The following is a 21,912-nucleotide window of genomic DNA, read 5'->3' as shown; positions in this document are numbered from 1 at the left end:
ATTGTCATGCTTTTAGTTATCTGATAAGTAGCATGTATAAAAAAATTGGGTCTACCAAAAGTGATATTAAAGGAGTACTCCAGTGGAAAACAAATGTTTTCAAATCAACTGGTGCCAGAAGATTAAACAGATTTGTAAATTACTTCTATATAAAAATCTTGAGCCTTCCAGTACTTATCAGCTGCTGTATGTTCCAGAGAAAGTTATGTAGTTCCTTCCAGTCTAACCACAGTGCTCTCTGCTGACACCTCTGTCCATGTCAGGAACTGTTCTGAGTATGTGCAAATCCCCATAGCAAATCTCTCCTGCTCTGGACAGTTCCTGACATGGACAAAGTTGGCAGCAGAGAGCACTGTGGTCAGACTGGAAAGAACTACACAACTTCCTCTGAAGCATACAGCAGCTGATAAGTACTGGAAGGCTAAATATTTTTAAATAGAAGTAATTTACAAATCTGTTTAACTTTCTGCCATCAGTTACTTTAGGGCCATGCAGAGAAAGCTGTAATGGACCCATTTTATGGTCTTGTATCATGGCTACAAGACCTGCAGGAAAATCATACGTAGTTCACCTAAGGTTCAGGTCTTGTGGCCATTCTATAAATTCTAAAAAGGAGCCATATTACAGCTCTCTGAATGTAGTGCGCCAAGAACTTCCTAAATCCAAATGCAAAATTGCATTTTGTATAGTTCCAATGGGCTGCAATGCCTCTGCATTAAAGGGGTACTACGGCACTTAGAGATCTTATCCCCTATTCAAAGGATAGGGGATAAGATGCCTGATCGCGGGGGTCCCACTGTTGGGGACCCCCATCATCTTGCACGCCGCACCCCGTTAAAATCAGTTCCCGGAGCGTGTTCACTCTGTGTCTGATAACTGTCGAACACAGGGCCGGAGCGTTGTCATGTCAAGGCTCCGCACCGTGTGACGTCACGCTCCGCCCCCCTCAATGCAAGCCTATGGCTTGCATTGAGGGGGCGGAGCGTGACGTCACACGGGGCGGAGCCTTGACGTCACAACGCTCCGGCCCTGTGATTGACAGTAATCAGACCCGAGCGAACACACTCCGGGGGCTGATTCTAACGGGGTGCGGCGTTCAAGATCATGGGGGTCCCCAGCAGCGGGACCCCCGCGATCAGGCATCTTATCCCCTATTCTTTGGATAGGGGATAAGATGTTTAAGCGCCGGGGTACCCCTTTAAAGTACTTGGCAGGTGTAGCAACGGAAAAGTGTGAATCTCTGCATACATGACCCCTATCAACAAGGGGACATGGATATGTAAAGAAAATTCTGTAAGAAAAAGGATGGCTTAATCCCCCAAATTGCTTTGTTTTACAGATTTTTACTGGATGAACCCCCAATTTTCCCTCACTATAGGAAATAATGATGCTAATGACAATTCTGAACCCCAAACATCTTGCAGCTTTATTGTATCCGTCATGCAGAAACATCAGAGGTTGCGGAAGACTGGACACATTCGCGTAGCATGCCATATATTTCAGGTATATAAACATATAGGGGGAGATTTATCCAAATCTGTGCTGAGGAAAATTTGACCAGTTAGCAACCAATGAGATCACTTCTTTCATTTTTTAGAGGCCTTGTTAAAAAGAAAGAAGCAATCGTATTGGTTGCAATGAGCAACCAGTTAACATTCCGTCTTCACAGGCTTTGATGAATTTCCCCTGTAATCGAGATATATATATGGACGTAAATGTTGGCACCCCTGGAATTTTTCAATAAAATGAAGTATTTCTCACAGAAAAGGATTACAGTAACACGTTTTGCTATACACATGTTTATTCCCTTTGTGTGTATTGGAACCAAACCAAAAAGGGAGGGAAAAAGCAAATTGGACATAATGTCACCAAACTCCAAAAATGGGCTGGACATTATGGGCTGGGATTATTGGCACCCTTTCAAAATGGTGGATAAATAAGATTGTTTCAAGCATGTGATGCTCCTTTAAACTCACCTGGGGCAAGTAACAGGTGTGGGCAATATAAAAATCCCACCTGAAAGCAGATTAAAAAGGAGAGAAGTTCACTTTGTCTTTGCATTGTGTGACTGTGTGTGCTACACTGAGCATGGACAACAGAAAGAGGAGGAGAGACCTGTCTAAGGACTTGAGGATGAAAATTGTGGGAAAATATCAACAATCTCAAGGTTACAAGTCCATCTCCAGAGATCTAGAATTGCCTTTGTCCACAGTGTGCAACATTATAAAGAAGTTTGCAACCCCTGGCACTGTAGTTAATCTCCATGGGCGTGGACGGAAAAGAAAAATGTATGAAATGTGTCAACGTAGGATAGTCTGGAAGTCTGGATGGTGGATAAGCAGCCCCAAACAAGTTCCAAGATAGTCAAGCTGTCCTGCAGGCTCAGCGAGCATCAGTGTCAGCGTATATATATATATATATATATATATATATATATATATATATGAATTACTCGGATTCTAAGGCACTTTTATACTTCTATGCTATGTCTAAATGCTTCTGTACAATGCCAATGCAATGCCTCTATACTGTGCTGAAATAACACTGTCATATAATATAGTGTTTACATTGCACCACTGTTATGATAATTCTGGACAGTGCTTAGAAGATAAAGGAAAAAGGGTTTTTTGAGCAATTTCCTAAAATAACCCCTGCTGCCTCTAGTTAATAATTTAGATATAAGCTTTCTCTTTACCACTGGTTCTCAAGTAATGCATAGGTCTGGTACTATTTAGAGCAGTTTTTCCCAACTAGTGTGCCTCTAATTGTTGCAAAACTACAACTTCCAGCATGCCCGGACAGCCAAAGGCTGTCCGGGCATGCTGGGAGTTGTAGTTTTGCAACAGCTGGAGGCACCCTGGTTGGGAAACACTGTATCAACTAATCAGATTATTACATATCTTCAAATCATGTAATTCATTGAGCTCCATATTGTGGTGAACAGGATCGCAACTGGCTATTTTATGCTTTAACGTGAAACTTTTTTTTTGCGTGTACTTTATCAGGGAGATGACAGCCATGCCTATCTATTTCAAGATGTCCTCCGCTCCTCCCAGCCCCTCCTTAGTGCTGGACCGTGTGAAAACCACCGGGAAGTCGTCCTGTGCTCCAGCCTGCCGCCCGGGCGCTACATAGTCATCCCGTCCTTAGAGAAAGACTCTGATGAGGGAGAGTTCCTGATACGAGTCCTAACTGAGAAGGGAAACAGTTCCAGGTAAAAGAAGGAGAAAAACAGTACAAAAGTAATTAGAGATGAGCGAACTTACAGTAAATTCGATTCGTCACGAACTTCTCGGCTCGGCGGTTGCTGACTTTTCCTGCATAAATTAGTTCAGCTTTCCGGTGCTCTCGTGGGCTGGAAAAGGTGGATACAGTCCTAGGAGACTCTTTCCTAGGACTGTATCCACCTTTTCCAGCCCACCGGAGCACCGGAAAGCTGAACTAATTTATGCAGGAAAAGTCAGCAACCGCCGAGCTGAGAAGTTCGTGACGAATCGAATTTACTGTAAGTTCGCTCATCTCTAAAAGTAATGTATAACTTTAGTGAAGTGTCCCCCTTTCTGGAGGACCAGTAAGGTCCAGGCTTTACATGGACAACCTAGTGAATTTAATGGGAATTGTGTCTTGTTTCCTTCAGTCTGTGATGGCGCTCAACAGGAATTAATGGGGTTATCCAGGAATTGAGAAACAGACTGTTTTTTTTTTTTCTCCAAAAACCACTCCCCATCTGTCTCCAGGTTGGGTGTGCTTCTGCAGCTCGGTTCTGTTAACATGAAAAGAGCCAAGTTGAAATACCACACACAACCTGGGAACAAACATGGAGCTGTTTTTTTTAAAGAAATTACTTCTGTTTTTCTATTCCTGGATAACTCCTTTAAAGGGAACCTGTCATCAGTAACACCTGCACTGACCTGTTGATATAGGCTTGTAGTGCTAGTGACGATGATGCCAATGGTCTTTACCGTTTTTTCGTTCCATGGCTCCATTTTTACGTTATTGCCATTTTTGGGGTTTATGCAAAGAAATTAGCTTGGTGCGCTAGGTGTTCCCAAGCCCTGAGTGCACCATAACGTCCAACCCTGATCCAGAATAAACACCCTCCTTATGCATACTGGGGGACATGTATCATTATTTGTGTATGGTAGAAGCAGTTTACTTCTATTCCCGAATTCTAAATTATGCGCAGAAGCGCTAAATTTATCAATCAAGCTCAATGAGCTTCATAAATTGCGGGTAAATGTAGTAATCTCCTCAATCCACTCTTTGGAAAATAGAATCGATGATTTAGATCATTATCTTGCTACGTTTAGTCCAAGATGGCTTATATTTGCGCAAAAAAAAACTGCTCTTGCGGCAAAATTTTTGGGGTAAGGGAAAAGTACGCAGTTAATAAATCCATGTGTACTATAGATGTCACTCCAAGGTACCTTGATTCAGCCACATCTGGAGGACATGCTCTACCAAAACGTGCGCAAAAAATGTGCAAAAAAAGGGCTTGCGCAAAATTTTGCGCAAAAAAATACACACAAAACAGGGGTAAAATCTTTGATACATGTCCCCCACTGATCTTTCTCCCCTGTAAGATCTCTTTTGCAAGCAGAGAGATTTAACTTCACATCTCCTGGTGTACCCTGGAAGCAGCGCATGCGAAATAGTGGCAGAAAGGAAACCGAAAGTAAAACCTAAAAAAGGATCTTTTAGGATAGGGTCACATGTAATGGATCCACAGCGTATTTCACGCTGTGGATCCGCCGCTGACCCAACCCGCAAATACTAGTGTCCTGCTCCTGCATCTGACCCCACATGTTTTTTTAAATCAACTGGTGCCAGAAAGTTAAACAGATTTGAAAATGACTTCTATTTAAAAATATTAACCCTTCCAGTACTTATCAGCTGCTTTATGTTCCCGAGGAAGTTCTTTTCTTTTTGAATTTCCTTTCTGTCTGACCACAGTGCTCTCTGCTGAAACCTCTGTCCATGCCAGGAACTGTGCAGAGCAGGATAGATTTGCTATAGGGATTTGTTCCTACTCTGGACAGTTTCTAAAATGTCAGCAGAGAGGACTGTGGTCAGACAGAAAGGAAATTCAAAAAAGAAAAGAACTTCCGCTGGAGCATACAGCAGCTGATAAGTACTCAAAGGGTTAATATTTTTAAATAGAAGTAATTTACAAATCTGTTTAACGTTCTGGCACCAGTTGATTTAAAAAAATAATGTTTTCTAGAGGCGGACCCCTTTAATCCTTCCAGTACTTATAAGCTGCTGTATGCTCCCCAGTAAGTTGTGTAGTTATTTCCAGTCTGATTGCAAAGCTCTTTGCTGCCACCCTTTGTCTGTGTCAGGAACTGTTCAGAACAGGAGAAAATCCCCATGGCAAACCTCGAGAGTTACTGACATGGACAGAGGTGGCAGCAGAGAGCACTGTGGTCAGACTGGAAAGAATTACAGAACATTTTCAGGAGAATACAGCATCTTATAAGTACTGGAAGGCTTTTCTGGCAGCAGTTGATTTGAAAACACTTTTCCCCCCCTCCAGAGTACCCCTTTATATGTGCTGTGTAGTACTCAGGTGTATGTACCTTTGAGTGGAGGCAGCCCATGAGATCCCAGCTAATCGAGCAAGTAAGGAGGAAACATTCAGTAATGGAAAAGGGGTCAGGGGGTACCAAGCTGTGGGCTCTGCTGGGCCTGGAAGTTGGGGTGTGATGGTATGAAGATGAAGGTCCCGTTTGGGTTTTTCAATAGGCACAAATGTGCAATGGAATAAAGCAGTTTTGCCACAAAGGAAGAATAAACATGAACCTCCTTATCATTCCTGATGGATATATTTGTTCTCTTACAATTTTTTAGGCCAATAGAAAGTAATGGGAATTGCAGTGAAATTGCGGTAAGTGTATTATATTCATAACTTCATAACAGAAAGCATTTTACAGTACAGCAGTGTTTCCCAACCAGTGTGCCTCCAGCTGTTGCAAAACTATAACTCCCAGCATGCCCGGACAGCTGAAGGCTGTCCGGGCATGCTGGAAGTTGTAGTTTTGCAACAGCTGGAGGCACACACTGGTTGGAAAACTCTGCACTATATAATTATTTTATATACTGTATCTGGTTTTCAGTTTCCCAAAAATGTTTGTTTTTAGGGCAATAAACTACTTGCATGAGGTGTCTGGCAGTGGCTTTCTGCCCTCTACACACTGAGAATACACATATGCTTGGCCGAGCGTACATGTGTGTGGTGGAAGGGGAAAGATAGCTGTTGGCCTAAAGAACATTTGGCCGACAGCTAACCTAATGCATAAGGCCAGTATTAGATGGCTGCTTGTCCTTCTAAAACAAGAATTGACTAACTTTGCTTTTCTAAACACCTACATAGAAATAAAATGCATAGTTTTTTCCAAAAGGAATGATCCAGCAATAAGAAAAATTCTGAAAAATTAGTTTTTGTTGATGATCTGTAAAAACATCCATGGACACAGGAACTATAATCTGACGCATTTTGGTCAATGCATGACCTTAATCATGCACCATGGTCCCTGATTAGGTTATAAATTGACCGAAACACGTCGGATTATAGTTCCTGTGTCCATGGATGTGCACGTTTTTAAAGAACCGAAGGTTTACTGAAGTTTCCCTTTGCTGGATCATTCCTTTTGGAAAAACTATACATGTTGATATGTGGCCAGGACTCCAGGCTATCTGTGCTAGAGGAATACCATAGAGCGTGAGAGCCAGTGTGCACTGTCTATGTGTTTGCTATACATTGATATAGCCACTTGAAGGGGTACTCCACTGCTCGGAACATTTTGTTCCCAACGCTGGGTGCGGGCTGTGGAGGTCGTAACGCCATGACCATGCCCCTTGGGATGTCACACCACGCCCCCTTAATGCAAGTCTATGGGAGGGGGCGTGTCAACCATATTATACGTGACTGACCATTCACTTGAATGGCAGGCATGTTATGTTACATTTCGCATGCAGCAATTGGTAGCTTTTAAAAAATGGGTTTTCTCAATCAGATCCACCTTTAAAGGGGTACTCCGGCCCCAAGACATCAAATACATTGCATTTAAAATTGATTGGAGACCACACGGCCGTCACGCCCCCTCCCATAGACTTGCATTGAGGGGGCATTGAGGGACGGAGTCGTGACATCACGATACTCGGTCCCTGTGGTTGGGAGGCATAACACTGAGAGCCTCCAGCGCTTCCTGCAGTGCTTACAGGTGGGTGCTGCATGCTGGATTGCGGGGGTCCCCAGCAGTGGGACCCCCGCGATCAGACATCTTATCCCCTATCCTTTGGATAGGGGATAAGATGTCTTGGGGCCGGAGTACCCCTTTAAAGGGTTATTGCCATCTTAGCTTGTTATCCCCTACACATAGAATGCAGTGCACATAGTTCATATGGGGGACAATTATGTCCCTGTTCTTGCAATCGGTGGGGGTCCCAGAGGTCTAACCACCACTGATCTGCTTGTTATCCCTTATCCTATACATATTGACATGGGAATTCTCCTTTATGTATCTCCTAAAGGTCATGATTTTAGGATATCCCAATGGGAGCAGTTTTACTGATAATAATAATACCCATGTCATGGGGAAATCCTGGAAACCTGTCCTGTCGGGGATACATGAGGACAAGCTTTGAGAAATACTGGTGTTTTGTGACTGCTTAAAGGGATCATGATCCAGACATAATTGTGAATTCTCAGGCTTTTATACACCAGTTGTTAAGCTATTATTGGAACGTGTCCATGTTATTATGTGGGATACGCTGCAAAAAAAATACCAATATTTCATAACTAAAGTAAACAAGCATTAATCCTGGCACCTCCCTCCCATTATAGTCTATGGGGATTAAGACATAAGGAATGAAAGACAGATGTACTACTACTGTATTCTGTTCTCATGGACTTATGCCTAGTAGGGTATACTTCTTTACGTTTTTCTGTTGCAGGCACTTTCTGCACTCCCCACAGAGGATCAGTGTTTGGGACGATTTCTACAGTGTGCAAATTCGGTAAATTACATGTTCAGATCTAAACATAGGGATAGACTCTAAGTGAATACCACCCACCATTCTGCATTTTTTTTATCTATTTTGGGCCAAAATTATATGCAGATTATTTCAAAATGTATCTGCTGCTCAATTTGTCTGATGTAATGCTCCAAATCCCGTGCAATATACATAAAGATAGAGAACATATGAACAAAGAGAAAGGAAGTAGTGGAGCACTCACACAGTGACTGTATTCAAGGCAGGTAGATAGACATCAAGGGATTTCTTCCATTAGTGGGGAGGCGGTAGATGGTCCGGGGGGAGCCTCAGACGCTGTCCACGGACCGTATCACGCTCTATGGCGCTTTCTCAGGCCGTGTACATGGCCTGATGAAGCGCCGAAGGGCGTAAGACGGTCCGTGGCCGGCGTCTGAGGCTCCCCCCGGACCATCTACCGCCTCCCCACAGCCTGACAAAGCACCAGAGGGCGTGATACGGTCCATGGCCATTGTCTGAGGCTCCCCCTGGACCATCTACCGCCTCCCCACAGCCTGACAAAGCACCAGAGGGCGTGATACGGTCCATGGCCATTGTCTGAGGCTCCCCCTGGACCATCTACCGCCTCCCCACAGCCTGACGAAGCACCAGAGGGCGTGATACGGTCCGTGGCCGGCGTCTGAGGCCTGCCCCAGACCATTTACCGCCTCCCCACAGCCTGATGAATCACCGGAGGACGTGATACGGTCCGTGGCCGGCGTCTGAGGCCCGCCCCAGACCATTGACCGCCTTCCCACAGCCTGATGAAGCACCAAAGGACGTGATACGGTCCGTGGCCGGCATCTGAGGCCCGCCCCTTACCATTTACCCCTCCCCACAGCCTGATGAATCACCGGAGGACGTGATACGGTCCATGGCCGGCGTCTCAGGTTCCCCCCCCCAGACCATCTACCGCCTCCCCACGGCCTGAGGAAGCTCCAGAGGGCGTGATACGGTCGGTGGCCGGCATCTGAGGCTCCCCCGGACCATATACCGCCTCCCCACGGCCTGACGAAGCCCCAGAGGGCATGATACAGTCCGTGGCCGGCGTCTGAGGCTCCCCCCGGACCTTCTACCGCCTCCCCATGACCTGACAAAGCGCCAGAGGGCGTGATACAGTCCGTGGCCGGCGTCTGAGGCTCCTCCCGAACCATCTACCGCCTCCCCGCTAGTGGAAGAAATCCCTTGATGTCTTATCTACCTGCCTTGAATACAGTCACCGTGTGAATGCTCCGTTACTTTCTTTCTCTTTGTTCATATGCAGTTGATACCTTTGTTATAGCATGAGCACCTCCGGACATCCCGGTTCCTGACATATCATCCATAGTACACAGTACCTATATTCATCGTTTCCCAACAATCAAATGGTCACTTTTCATAGGTATATCAGTGCCGGTTTACATAGTCTCTTTTCTATAAAGATAGAGGCTAGATTGATGGCCTAGATTGATGGGCTAAATTGATGACCTATCTTCAGGACATCGATATCAGATCGGTGCCGAGGCCTGGAACCCTACTAGTCAGCTGTTAACCAGAGGGGCGGCCCCCTCATATGCAGAGAATAAAGCTGGAAGCAGACAGCTCCATACATTGTGTGCTGGCCATGCTGGAGTACTGCAGCTCAGCTCCTACTGAAAAGAATGGGAGCTGAGTTGCAGTGAGGGTGCATTCACACCACGTATACGGCAGACAGATCTAGTTGGGGTATTTTAAATCTGCCTCCTGCCCCATCCCTGCTGGACCATTGCCATACCCTGTTCATTTCAATACAGGGGCAGGAATCGGCTAGTGATTCCAGTCTGCTCATTTTCCCACCGTATCCATTTTTGAACCGGACTGAAAAGCATAGCAGACCACAGTTTTCAGTCAGGCTGAAATGAATGGGGTATGGCACAGGTGTGTCAGGGATACGGCAGGAGACAGTTTTGAAATACCTCTGCGTGATCCTACTGCCGTATGGCCCAAATGTGGTGTGAATGCACCCTAACCCAGAACAGCCACGGCACAATGCATGGAATTGTTAGCTTCCATCTCTGTTCTCTGTATATGTGGAAGCTGTCACGATGCCGGCTGGCAGGTAGTGGATCCTCTGTGCCAGAGAGGGATTGGCGTGGACCGTGCTAGAGGATCGGTTCTAAGTCACTACTGGTTTTCACCAGAGCCCGCCGCAAAGCGGGATGGTCTTGCTGCGGCGGTAGTGACCAGGTCGTATCCCCTAGCAACGGCTCAACCTCTCTGGCTGCTGAAGATAGGCGCGGTACAAGGGAGTAGACAGAAGCAAGGTCGGACGTAGCAGAAGGTCGGGGCAGGCAGCAAGGATCGTAGTCAGGGGCAACGGCAGAAGGTCTGGAATCACAGGCAAGGAACACACAAGGAACGCTTTCACTGGCACTAGGGCAACAAGATCCGGCGAGGGAGTGAAGGGGAAGTGAGGTGATATAGGGAAGTGCACAGGTGTAAACACTAATTGGAGCCACTGCACCAATCAGCGGTGCAGTGGCCCTTTAAATCGCAAAGACCCGGCGCGCGCGCGCCCTAGGGAGCGGGGCCGCGCGCGCCGGGACAGAACTGACGGGGAGCGAGTAAGGTACGGGAGCCGGGGTGCGCATCGCGAGCGGGCGCTACCCGCATCGCGAATCGCATCCCGGCCGGAGGTAGTAACGCAGCGCCCCGGGTCCGTGGAACCGACCGGGGCGCTGCAGTGAGGGAAGTGTAGCGAGCGCTCCGGGGAGGAGCGGGGACCCGGAGCGCTCGGCGTAACAGTACCCCCCCCCTTGGGTCTCCCCCTCTTCTTGGGGCCTGAGAACCTGAGGATCAGACTTTTGTCCAGGATATTGTCCTCAGGTTCCCAGGACCTCTCTTCTGGACCACAACCCTCCCAATCCACTAAAAAAAAAGTTCTTCCCCTGACCTTTTTAGAGGCCAAAATCTCTTTGACAGAGAAGATGTCCGAGGAGCCGGAAACAGGAGTGGGAGGAACAGATTTAGGAGAAAAACGGTTGAGGATGAGAGGTTTAAGAAGAGAGACGTGAAAGGCATTAGGGATACGAAGAGAAGGAGGAAGAAGAAGTTTGTAAGAGACAGGATTAATTTGACACAAAACTTTAAAAGGACCAAGATAGCGTGGTCCCAACTTATAGCTCGGGACACGGAAACGGACATATTTAGCGGAGAGCCATACCTTGTCTCCAGGGGAAAAAATGGGAGGAGCTCTTCTTTTCTTATCTGCGAATCTCTTCATGCGAGAAGAAGCCTGTAAGAGAGAATTTTGGGTCTCTTTCCATATGGTGGAAAGATCACGAGAAATTTCATCCACAGCGGGCAGACCAGAGGGCAAGGGGGTAGGGAGGGGGGGAAGAGGGTGACGGCCGTACACCACGAAAAACGGAGATTTGGAGGAAGATTCAGAGATTCTGAAATTATACGAGAATTCGGCCCAAGGTAGAAGATCTGCCCAGTCATCCTGGCGGGAGGAAACAAAATGTCGTAAATAGTCACCCAAGATCTGGTTAATTCTCTCTACTTGTCCATTGGATTGAGGATGGTATGCAGAAGAAAAATTTAATTTAATCTTGAGTTGTTTACAGAGAGCCCTCCAGAATTTAGACACAAATTGGACGCCTCTATCCGAGACGATCTGTGTAGGCAACCCGTGAAGACGAAAAATGTGTACAAAAAATTGTTTAGCCAACTGAGGCGCTGAAGGAAGACCAGGAAGAGGGATGAAATGTGCCATTTTGGAGAATCGATCAACGACCACCCAAATAACAGTGTTGCCATGGGATGGGGGTAAGTCAGTAATAAAATCCATACCAATCAGAGACCAAGGTTGTTCGGGGACAGGTAGAGGATGAAGAAAACCAGCGGGCTTCTGGCGAGGAGTCTTATCCCGGGCACAGATAGTGCAGGCTCGCACAAAGTCCACCACATCAGTCTCTAGAGTCGGCCACCAATAGAAGCGAGAGATGAGTTGCACAGATTTCTTGATGCCCGCATGACCTGCGAGATGGGAGGAGTGACCCCATTTGAGGATCCCAAGGCGTTGGCGTGGAGAAACAAAGGTCTTTCCTGGAGGAGTTTGCCTGATGGAGGCTGGAGAAGTGGAAATCAGGCAGTCAGGAGGAATGATGTGTTGAGGAGAGAGTTCAATTTCAGAGGCATCTGAGGAACGAGAGAGAGCATCGGCCCTAATGTTTTTATCAGCAGGCCGAAAGTGAATTTCAAAATTAAATCGGGCAAAGAACAGAGACCACCTGGCCTGACGAGGATTCAGCCGTTGGGCAGACTGGAGGTAGGAGAGGTTCTTGTGATCGGTGTAAATAATAACTGGAAATCTTGATCCCTCCAGCAGATGCCTCCATTCCTCAAGTGCTAATTTAATGGCTAGAAGCTCTCGATCCCCGATGGAGTAGTTCCTCTCCGCCGGAGAGAAGGTCCTGGAAAAAAAACCACAAGTAACAGCATGCCCGGAAGAGTTTTTTTGTAGAAGGACAGCTCCAGCTCCCACTGAGGAGGCATCAACCTCCAATAGGAAGGGTTTAGATGGGTCAGGTCTGGAGAGCACGGGAGCCGAAGAAAAGGCAGACTTGAGTCGTTTAAAGGCGTCTTCCGCTTGAGGAGGCCAAGACTTGGGATCGGCATTTTTTTTTGTTAAAGCCACAATAGGAGCCACAATGGTAGAAAAATGTGGAATAAATTGCCTGTAATAATTGGCGAACCCCAAAAAACGTTGGATGGCACGGAGTCCGGAGGGGCGTGGCCAATCTAAGACGGCAGAGAGTTTATCTGGGTCCATTTGTAGTCCCTGGCCAGAGACCAAGTATCCTAGAAAAGGAAGAGATTGGCATTCAAACAGACATTTCTCTATTTTGGCATAGAGTTGATTATCACGAAGTCTCTGAAGAACCATACGGACATGCTGGCGGTGTTCTTCAAGATTGGCAGAAAAAATCAGGATATCGTCCAGATATACAACAACACAGGAGTATAGTAGATCACGAAAAATTTCATTAACAAAGTCTTGGAAGACGGCAGGGGCGTTGCATAGACCAAAGGGCATGACCAGATACTCAAAGTGTCCATCTCTGGTGTTAAATGCCGTTTTCCATTCATCCCCCTCTCTGATGCGGATGAGATTATAAGCACCTCTTAAGTCCAGTTTGGTAAAAATATGGGCACCTTGGAGACGATCAAAGAGTTCAGAGATGAGGGGTAAGGGGTAGCGGTTCTTAACCGTGATTTTATTAAGACCGCGGTAGTCAATGCAAGGACGTAGAGAGCCATCTTTTTTGGACACAAAGAAAAATCCGGCTCCGGCAGGAGAGGAGGATTTACGGATAAAGCCCTTTTTTAAATTTTCTTGGACGTATTCAGACATGGCAAGAGTCTCTGGGACGGACAGAGGATAGATTCTGCCCCGGGGTGGAGTAGTGCCCGGGAGGAGGTCAATGGGACAATCATAAGGCCTGTGAGGAGGTAGAGTCTCAGCTTGTTTTTTGCAAAAAACGTCCGCAAAGTCCATATAGGCCTTAGGGAGACCGGTTACATGAGGAAGCACAGGGACACGGCAAGGTTTACTGGGAACCGGTTTTAAGCAGTCCTTGGAACAAGAGGGCCCCCAACTCTTGATCTCCCCAGTGGACCAATCCAGGATTGGGGAATGGAGTTGAAGCCAGGGAAGTCCAAGAAGGATTTCAGAAGTGCAATTGGGAAGGACCAACAGTTCAATCCTCTCGTGATGAGATCCGATGCACATTAGAAGAGGCTCCGTGCGGAAACGTATAGTACAGTCCAATCTTTCATTGTTTACACAATTGATGTAGAGGGGTCTGGCGAGACTGGTCACCGGGATGTTGAACCTGTTGACGAGAGAGGCTAAGATGAAATTTCCTGCAGATCCAGAGTCCAAGAAGGCCACAGCAGAGAAGGAGAAGGCAGAGGCAGACATCCGCACAGGCACAGTAAGACGTGGAGAAGCAGAGTAGACATCAAGGACTGTCTCACCTTTGTGCGGAGTCAGCGGACGTCTTTCCAGGCGGGGAGGACGGATAGGACAATCCTTCAGGAAGTGTTCGGTACTAGCACAGTACAGGCAGAGATTCTCCATGCGGCGTCGTGTCCTCTCTTGGGGTGTCAGGCGAGACCGGTCGACCTGCATAGCCTCCACGGCGGGAGGCACAGGAACAGATTGCAGGGGACCAGAGGAGAGAGGAGCCGGGGAGAAGAAACGCCTCGTGCGAACAGAGTCCATATCCTGGCGGAGCTCCTGACGCCGTTCGGAAAAACGCATGTCAATGCGAGTGGCAAGATGGATGAGTTCATGTAGGTTAGCAGGGATTTCTCGTGCGGCCAGAACATCTTTAATGTTGCTGGATAGGCCTTTTTTAAAGGTCGCGCAGAGTGCCTCATTATTCCAGGATAATTCTGAAGCAAGGGTACGGAACTGTACGGCATACTCGCCAACGGAAGAATTACCCTGGACCAGGTTCAACAGGGCAGTCTCAGCAGAAGAGGCTCGGGCAGGTTCCTCAAAGACACTTCGAATTTCCGAGAAGAAGGAGTGTACAGAGGCAGTGACGGGGTCATTGCGGTCCCAGAGCGGTGTGGCCCAAGCCAGGGCTTTTCCAGACAGCAGGCTGACTACGAAAGCCACCTTAGACCTTTCAGTGGGGAACTGGTCCGACATCATCTCCAAGTGTAATGAACATTGGGAAAGAAAGCCACGGCAAAACTTAGAGTCCCCATCAAATTTATCCGGCAAGGATAGTCGTATTCCAGAAGCGGCCACTCGCTGCGGAGGAGGTACAGGAGCTGGCGGAGGAGATGATTGCTGGAGCTGTGGTAGTAACTGTTGTAGCATAACAGTCAGTTGAGACAGCTGTTGGCCTTGTTGCGCAATCTGTTGTGACTGCTGGGCGACCACCGTGGTGAGGTCAGCGACAACTGGCAGAGGAACTTCAGCGGGATCCATGGCCGGATCTACTGTCACGATGCCGGCTGGCAGGTAGTGGATCCTCTGTGCCAGAGAGGGATTGGCGTGGACCGTGCTAGAGGATCGGTTCTAAGTCACTACTGGTTTTCACCAGAGCCCGCCGCAAAGCGGGATGGTCTTGCTGCGGCGGTAGTGACCAGGTCGTATCCCCTAGCAACGGCTCAACCTCTCTGGCTGCTGAAGATAGGCGCGGTACAAGGGAGTAGACAGAAGCAAGGTCGGACGTAGCAGAAGGTCGGGGCAGGCAGCAAGGATCGTAGTCAGGGGCAACGGCAGAAGGTCTGGAATCACAGGCAAGGAACACACAAGGAACGCTTTCACTGGCACTAGGGCAACAAGATCCGGCGAGGGAGTGAAGGGGAAGTGAGGTGATATAGGGAAGTGCACAGGTGTAAACACTAATTGGAGCCACTGCACCAATCAGCGGTGCAGTGGCCCTTTAAATCGCAAAGACCCGGCGCGCGCGCGCCCTAGGGAGCGGGGCCGCGCGCGCCGGGACAGAACTGACGGGGAGCGAGTAAGGTACGGGAGCCGGGGTGCGCATCGCGAGCGGGCGCTACCCGCATCGCGAATCGCATCCCGGCCGGAGGTAGTAACGCAGCGCCCCGGGTCCGTGGAACCGACCGGGGCGCTGCAGTGAGGGAAGTGTAGCGAGCGCTCCGGGGAGGAGCGGGGACCCGGAGCGCTCGGCGTAACAGAAGCTACAGCTCCTGATATATCTGATAGGTGCGATGCCAGGGGTTGGCACTCTACAGATCTGTTATTGATGGCTTATCATTAGATTTAGTCAAGAAAACCCATTTAAATGCTAAATCAGAAAAACGGAATATCTTTAGCATAACACAATAATAAAATCAGGATCAGAAACCAGTTCAGTGAAGGAAAACTCCACTTTTGGGCAATACAATTTTCTAGAAATGAAATCAACATCAAATATTGAGTAACTTGTTAAAGGGAAACTGCCAGCAGTTGTGAGACCATAAAGGGGTACTCCGCCCCTAGACATCTTATCCTTTATACAAAGGATAGGGGATAAGATGTCTGATCGCGGGGGTCTCGCCACTGGGGAACCACGCAATCTCCCTGCTGGCGTTTGTTTAGTGTCGGGTGCAGCGCCAGAGACTCGTGATGTCACAATCGTGCCCCGCTTGTGACATCATGGCCACGCCCCCTCAATGCAAGTCTATGGGAGGTGGCATGACGGCCGTAGACGTGCACTGTGACATCACGAGCCTCCGCCCCCACATCGCCAGTCACCCGGCATGGAGCGAAGTTTGGCGCATAAGGTATCTAGGGGCGGAGTACCCCTTTGAAATTGATGACAGCCCTATACAATGGTCAGGAAGGGGGATATAATGATACCTTGGCATAGCCAAGAAAAAAGTTGATTGAAAAAATAGACACCACAAAGATAAGTGCCCAGGAGGTAAATGCTACGCATTAGGTGTCTAGAGCCCTATTAAAGGGTACCTTTCTCGTCAAGAAAAAAAAAAAAGCTTTTGACATGTCCGAAGTTTTGATCGGTGGCGGTCCATCTGCTAAGATCCACACTGATCCCTAAACCAAACAGGAAGCAGCTCTAAGCTGAGTGCCTTGCCTGTTCCGGCTGGTTATGAACCAATATTAGGGCCCCTATTACATAGAAAGCCGACTGTGTCCCCTGCATACCACAATATATAGAGTCTATCTCAAGCAAAGGACACACAAAAAGAGTAGGAAAAATTAACAAATCTTTATTGATATATACATTTAAAATATATATGAAAAGGATCAGCAGCAGTTAGAAAAAAGTCACAATTCCAGATGACCAAAAAGTAATAATACAGTCACCACTATATAAATATACTAGAAATATATACACGTATATAATATCATATATAAAATAGGGTAAACAGTGGGACCCAAATCTAGTACATAAATATTGCATAAAAAGTAATTGTACCACCAGGTTGTCCGCTCAGGGAGTATATAGGATGAAAAAGATGTGTGGACAGGTGTACTCACAGACCAAGCTGTATAGAGCCTCATCCAGACCACAAAATATACCGAACAAAGAAAGATCCTACTAACAAATACCCAGCAGACAACATGCTGTACTTACATGCCTGGAGCTGTGACCAACCCTACGCCGCTTCGCTTTACGCTTCCTTCCCTGAGGAAGCGCAAAGCGAAGCGGCGTAGGGGTGATCACAGCTCCAGGCATGTAAGTACAGCATGTTGTCTGCTGGGTATTTGTTATGTACTAGATTTGGGTCCCACTGTTTACCCTATTATATATATATGATATTATAGCCTGATTATATAAGATCCCCTGCAGGGACATTTGTTTGGGTATTAAATACGTTTATATATTTCTAGTATATTTATATAGTGGTGACTGTATTATTACTTTTCTGTCATCTGGAATTGTGACTTTTTTCTAACTGCTGCTGATCCTTTTCATATATATTTTAAATGTGTATATCAATAAAGATTTGCTTATTTTTCATACTCTTTTTGTGTGTCCTTTGCTTGAGATAGGCTCTGTTCCAGCTGGTGTACCGATTGACAGAAAACCCAAATACCTTCTATAGGCTTCCTGTTATTCTGTACAACCCTTGTGCCTCACCGAGCAGAGCTTAGTGGTGATGATCTGAAATTTAAAGGCACAGCACTTGCTATGACATGTCAAATTTTTTTTTTTTTCTAATGTTTGCATGTTGGAGTCGTCACTCAGAGATGAGAGAAGGGGCCACAGAAGCTCCTAAGGCTAAGTTTCCACTTGGTTTTTTTTCTGGCAGTTTTTGGATTTCTGCCACTGCAGTTTTTGAGCCAAAGTCAGAAGTGTATTCAAAAGGAATAGGACATATAAAGGAAGGACTTATACTTCTACTGCCTAATGGATCCACTTCTGACTTTGGCTCAGAAACTGTAGTGGCAGTATTCCAAAAACTGCCAGAAAAAAAACCAAGTGGAAACTTAGCCTTGGGAGCTTCTGTGGCCCCTTCTCTCATCTCTGAGTGACAACTCCAACATGCAAACATTAGACTGCTAGAGCTGGCAATGAAAGCAATGAGCGGGCAAAGTGCTTAACACAGAGAGTTCTGGGCAACTAATAGCCCGCCTCCTAGGCACTTAACATAGCTGCAGCCGGACATTAAACAATGTATTTCTGTCATATCGTTGCAAGACTGAAACACAAGGTATCATCATACTTCTCAACCAACTTCTCTATAGGACTTTCAGCAGTTGTGAAGGCTTGAAAGGGTACTTCGCCCCTAGACATCTTTTCCAAAGAAGATGGCGATCTTGGCTGCAGCACCCCAGACAACCGGTGCACAGAGTGAACTTCACTGCGTGCCAGATGACTGGCGATGCGGGGCGGAGGCTCATGACGTCACGGCTACACCCGCTTGTGCCGTCACAGCCACGCCCCCTCAATTCAATACTATGGGAGTGGGCGTGACGGCCGTCCCGCCCACTCCCATAGACTTGCAATGAGGGGGCATGGTGTCGTGATGTCATAAGCAGGGCGCGACCGTGATGTCACAAGCCTCCGGCGCTGCACCCGAGGCTCTAAACGAATGCTTTGGATAGGGGATAAGATGTCTAGGGGCCTTTACATTTGCAGACAGTTCTTTTTTGCATGTGTGGGGGAACACTAAGCGCACACTTCTCTTGGATCGTTCTACTGATTGGTTAGGGGTCTAAAGACCCAGACCCTGACCGATCAAAACTATTGACATACTGTATCTCTATGACATATCATGATAGTCCCTATTTAATGTATATTACAAACGATGACAGCTGTATATGCCTACAATGATAACCCTATGTAGCTTTCATGTGTACCCCTTTAATTGAAGGAATTTCCCCTCCCCCAACCACAGGACAGGAGAGTCAATAATGTACAACTTCACAAACTTTTGGCTTCACTACTGAACGACTTTGGTGAGTAAATCAAAACACCAAGACATTGGGGATGGAATAGTTCTAACAACACTCAGTACTGTGGATTCCCAGACTTGCAGCTACAGCACTTAATAATAAAATGCAGACTTTGCAGAAACAGGAATATTTATTTTCATAAAGAGCCAAAAACTACTTCTGCTGGGCTCAAGGACTCAGAGGTGTCCTGTAAGTGACATTGTATTGAGTTTTCGGATTGTTTTCTCCTGATATCATCTTGTTTAAAGGGGTACTCCACTGGAAAACCTTTTTTTTAATCAACTGGTGCCAAAAAGTTAAACAAATTTGTAAATTACTTCTATTAAAAAAACTTAATCCTTCCAGTACTTATCAGCTGCTTTTACAATAAACAGGAGGTTCTTTTCTTTTTTTAATTTCCTTTCTGTCTGACCACAGTGCTCTCTGCTGACACCTCTGTCCATTTTAGGAACTGTCCAGAGTAGGAGCAAATCCCCATAAAAACCTATCCTGCTCTGGACAGTTCCTAAAATGGAGAGAGGTGTCAGCAGAGAGCACTGTGGTCAGACAGAAAGGAAATTAAAAAACAAAAAGAACTTCCTCTGAAGCAGCTGATAAGTACTGGAAGGATTAAGATTTTTTAATGTAAGTAATTTACAAATCTGTTTAACTTTCTGGCGCCAGTTGATTTAACAAAAAAGGTTTTTCAGTGGAGTACCCCTTTAATGCAGTTTTGTGTCTGCAGCTCATGTGCAGACTTGTGTCTTCTTGCATTCAGGGTACGTTCACATGGGCGGATTTATTACGGGTTTTCTTTGCGGGTTTACTTTGCGGGCTCTTCTCGGCTGTCCGTAGCAGATTTTCCGCTGTGTAGTTTCCACTGCGGAAAAATCCGCCACAAGCCCCATTGAAGTCGGTAGGGTCTGAGGCGGATTTTCCGCAGCAGAAATGACGCAGAGGAAAATCTGCTGTGGACAGCCGAGAAGAGCCCGCCCCCTTTCAAATACGTAGCTGGAAACCCGCAAATAAATCCGCCCGTGTGAACGTACCCTTAGACTACATTACATACATACATTGTGTGTATATTTCAGTTCTGTAGTCATGTGTTACTCTACAGGCATGACTGCAGGATCTGACTACACACAAGGATGCTCGTAGTCTGTAACCTTGGAGACATAAAACTCTGCATAGGAGCTGTATACAAAAAATGTGTCATATAAAAAAGAATTGCAAAATGCTATAAACCCTCCGTTTTATGTATGTACAGCTAAACAAAATCCATCCACTATAACCTTACCTGCTTGACTTATTTTTAATCTTACTCCACCCGTCTGCCCCTTCACTCGCAAGCTAAAATATATTTCAAATGAAATCTCGCCCACATACGCCCACAATTTACAGCTGTCATTCTGCTATAAACACGCTATATGACCCCAGCTCAATCGCATGTATGTTTATGATGCCACCCCCTGCTTGTAGATGCCTCAGTGCATGACAAACATCCTCTCCCCACACCCTCTAAATCCTTAAGCAAACACCATGGACTCTGAGTCACCCACTTTGTGCCAGATTTGGTTGAAGTTTATTGTTAAGGGTAACCGGGATAATTCAGAACTCCGTAGAGTAGCTTCATTTCACGTAGGTTTTTTGTTTTTGCAAAACCCTGCACTTAAAGTTTAAAGGGATCCATTCCATTAACATTAATAGGGTGCCTGAAAAGAAGCTGCGTCACCACTGCTGGGAAACCTGATTAGGCTGCACGCACATCACGTTTTTCCTATACAGTTCCCGTATACGGTTTCAAGTTAAAAACCGTACGGAACCGTATAGAAAACTGTATACATTGACTTAACATTGTAAACCGTATGTCAAACGCATCGTCCGGTTTAGTCCGTTTTGCGTCTTATACGGTTTTGCCCGTTTTTTTTACCCGTACCCAAAACCATAGTCTACCACGTCTTTTGGTTCGGGTGAAAAACTGTATTAAACTGCATATGTTTTTTTTTTTTTTTTACATGGGAGTCAATGGGAACCGTACAGAACTGTAGGTGCGTACGGTTCCATACGGTTTTCACCATACGGTTTTTGACTTTGCACAGGTTTTTTTCTTGGAATTTCAATCAAACAAGTGAAACTTTATTCAAAATGGAATGAAAAGTTAAAAACTTATATGTTTTTTTCTTATAAAACGGATGCAACCGGACATCATTTTCCAAACCGTATAGGGGTTAAAATTTGTACACACATTTTGATACAGTTTAGTCAGGTTTTGAGGAATCCTTTTTTCATCAAAAACCTGATACGGGAACTGTATTGCAAAAACGTTGTGTGCATGCACCCTAACAAATGTTTAATTTCCCTGCAGTGCCACCACAGGAGAGATGAAGTATTGCATAGTGCCTATTTAAATAAATGGGCTGTGCACTGACATACTGGGTCCTAAAGAGATGCTCTTTGTAGCCATTCTTTGCTGTGGCTAATAAATTAAGCTTCTTAAAAGGGGCTTTTCTATTATCTCCAAAAATCCCCCCTATAAACTCTAACAGGGCAGCATCCATGAGTGGAGGTTTGCACATTGTGGGGGGGGGGGGGGGATTTATTATGGGGCTATTCTTGCTTTTCAGGCATTTAAAAGTATCAAACCTTTGTGCAAGACTCCATTTGTGAAATAAAAGTGTGACTTTTTGCCCTTCTACACCAGCCGCACTTGTTTTCAAAAAGTGGGCACGACTTGGTGTAAAGGGGGCATGGCCTAGTCACATGTTTAATTCATTATAATATACGCTAGCGTATATTGTAGCTGAAATCTAAGTAGCGAAGTACGGCCTTTAGAGTATTCCAATGGTTTATTGTATATTAAGTCTTGCACTGACATCAATAATGGAACATTCAGTTGTGAATAGGAATAAAAGCAACAGCCACATTTAAAGGGGTATTCCGGCTTGATACATCTCATCTCCTATCCAAAGCATAGGAGTTAA

General features: G+C 46.2%; 2 protein-coding genes across 8 annotated transcripts in view; one reads left to right on the top strand and one right to left on the bottom strand.

Annotated features, from left to right (window-relative positions):
• Positions 1–21,912, bottom strand: part of LOC130291454 (inositol-tetrakisphosphate 1-kinase-like) — a 236,600-nt gene that overhangs the window by 111,970 nt on the left and 102,718 nt on the right. The window lies entirely within an intron of this gene.
• The window catches only part of LOC130291456 (calpain-1 catalytic subunit-like), a 127,053-nt gene that overhangs the window by 83,292 nt on the left and 21,849 nt on the right, over positions 1–21,912 (top strand). The window contains exons 13-17 of the mRNA XM_056540195.1: positions 1,340–1,503; positions 3,006–3,214; positions 5,851–5,887; positions 7,957–8,019; positions 18,895–18,955. Of these exons, the coding sequence (XP_056396170.1) occupies positions 1,340–1,503; positions 3,006–3,214; positions 5,851–5,887; positions 7,957–8,019; positions 18,895–18,955 (534 nt within the window). The remainder of the gene's footprint in view (positions 1–1,339; positions 1,504–3,005; positions 3,215–5,850; positions 5,888–7,956; positions 8,020–18,894; positions 18,956–21,912) is intronic.

Source organism: Hyla sarda, chromosome 9 (assembly GCF_029499605.1).
Source record: "Hyla sarda isolate aHylSar1 chromosome 9, aHylSar1.hap1, whole genome shotgun sequence".
Classification (NCBI taxonomy): domain Eukaryota; kingdom Metazoa; phylum Chordata; class Amphibia; order Anura; family Hylidae; genus Hyla; species Hyla sarda.
This window is presented reverse-complemented; position numbering and strand designations above follow the sequence as displayed.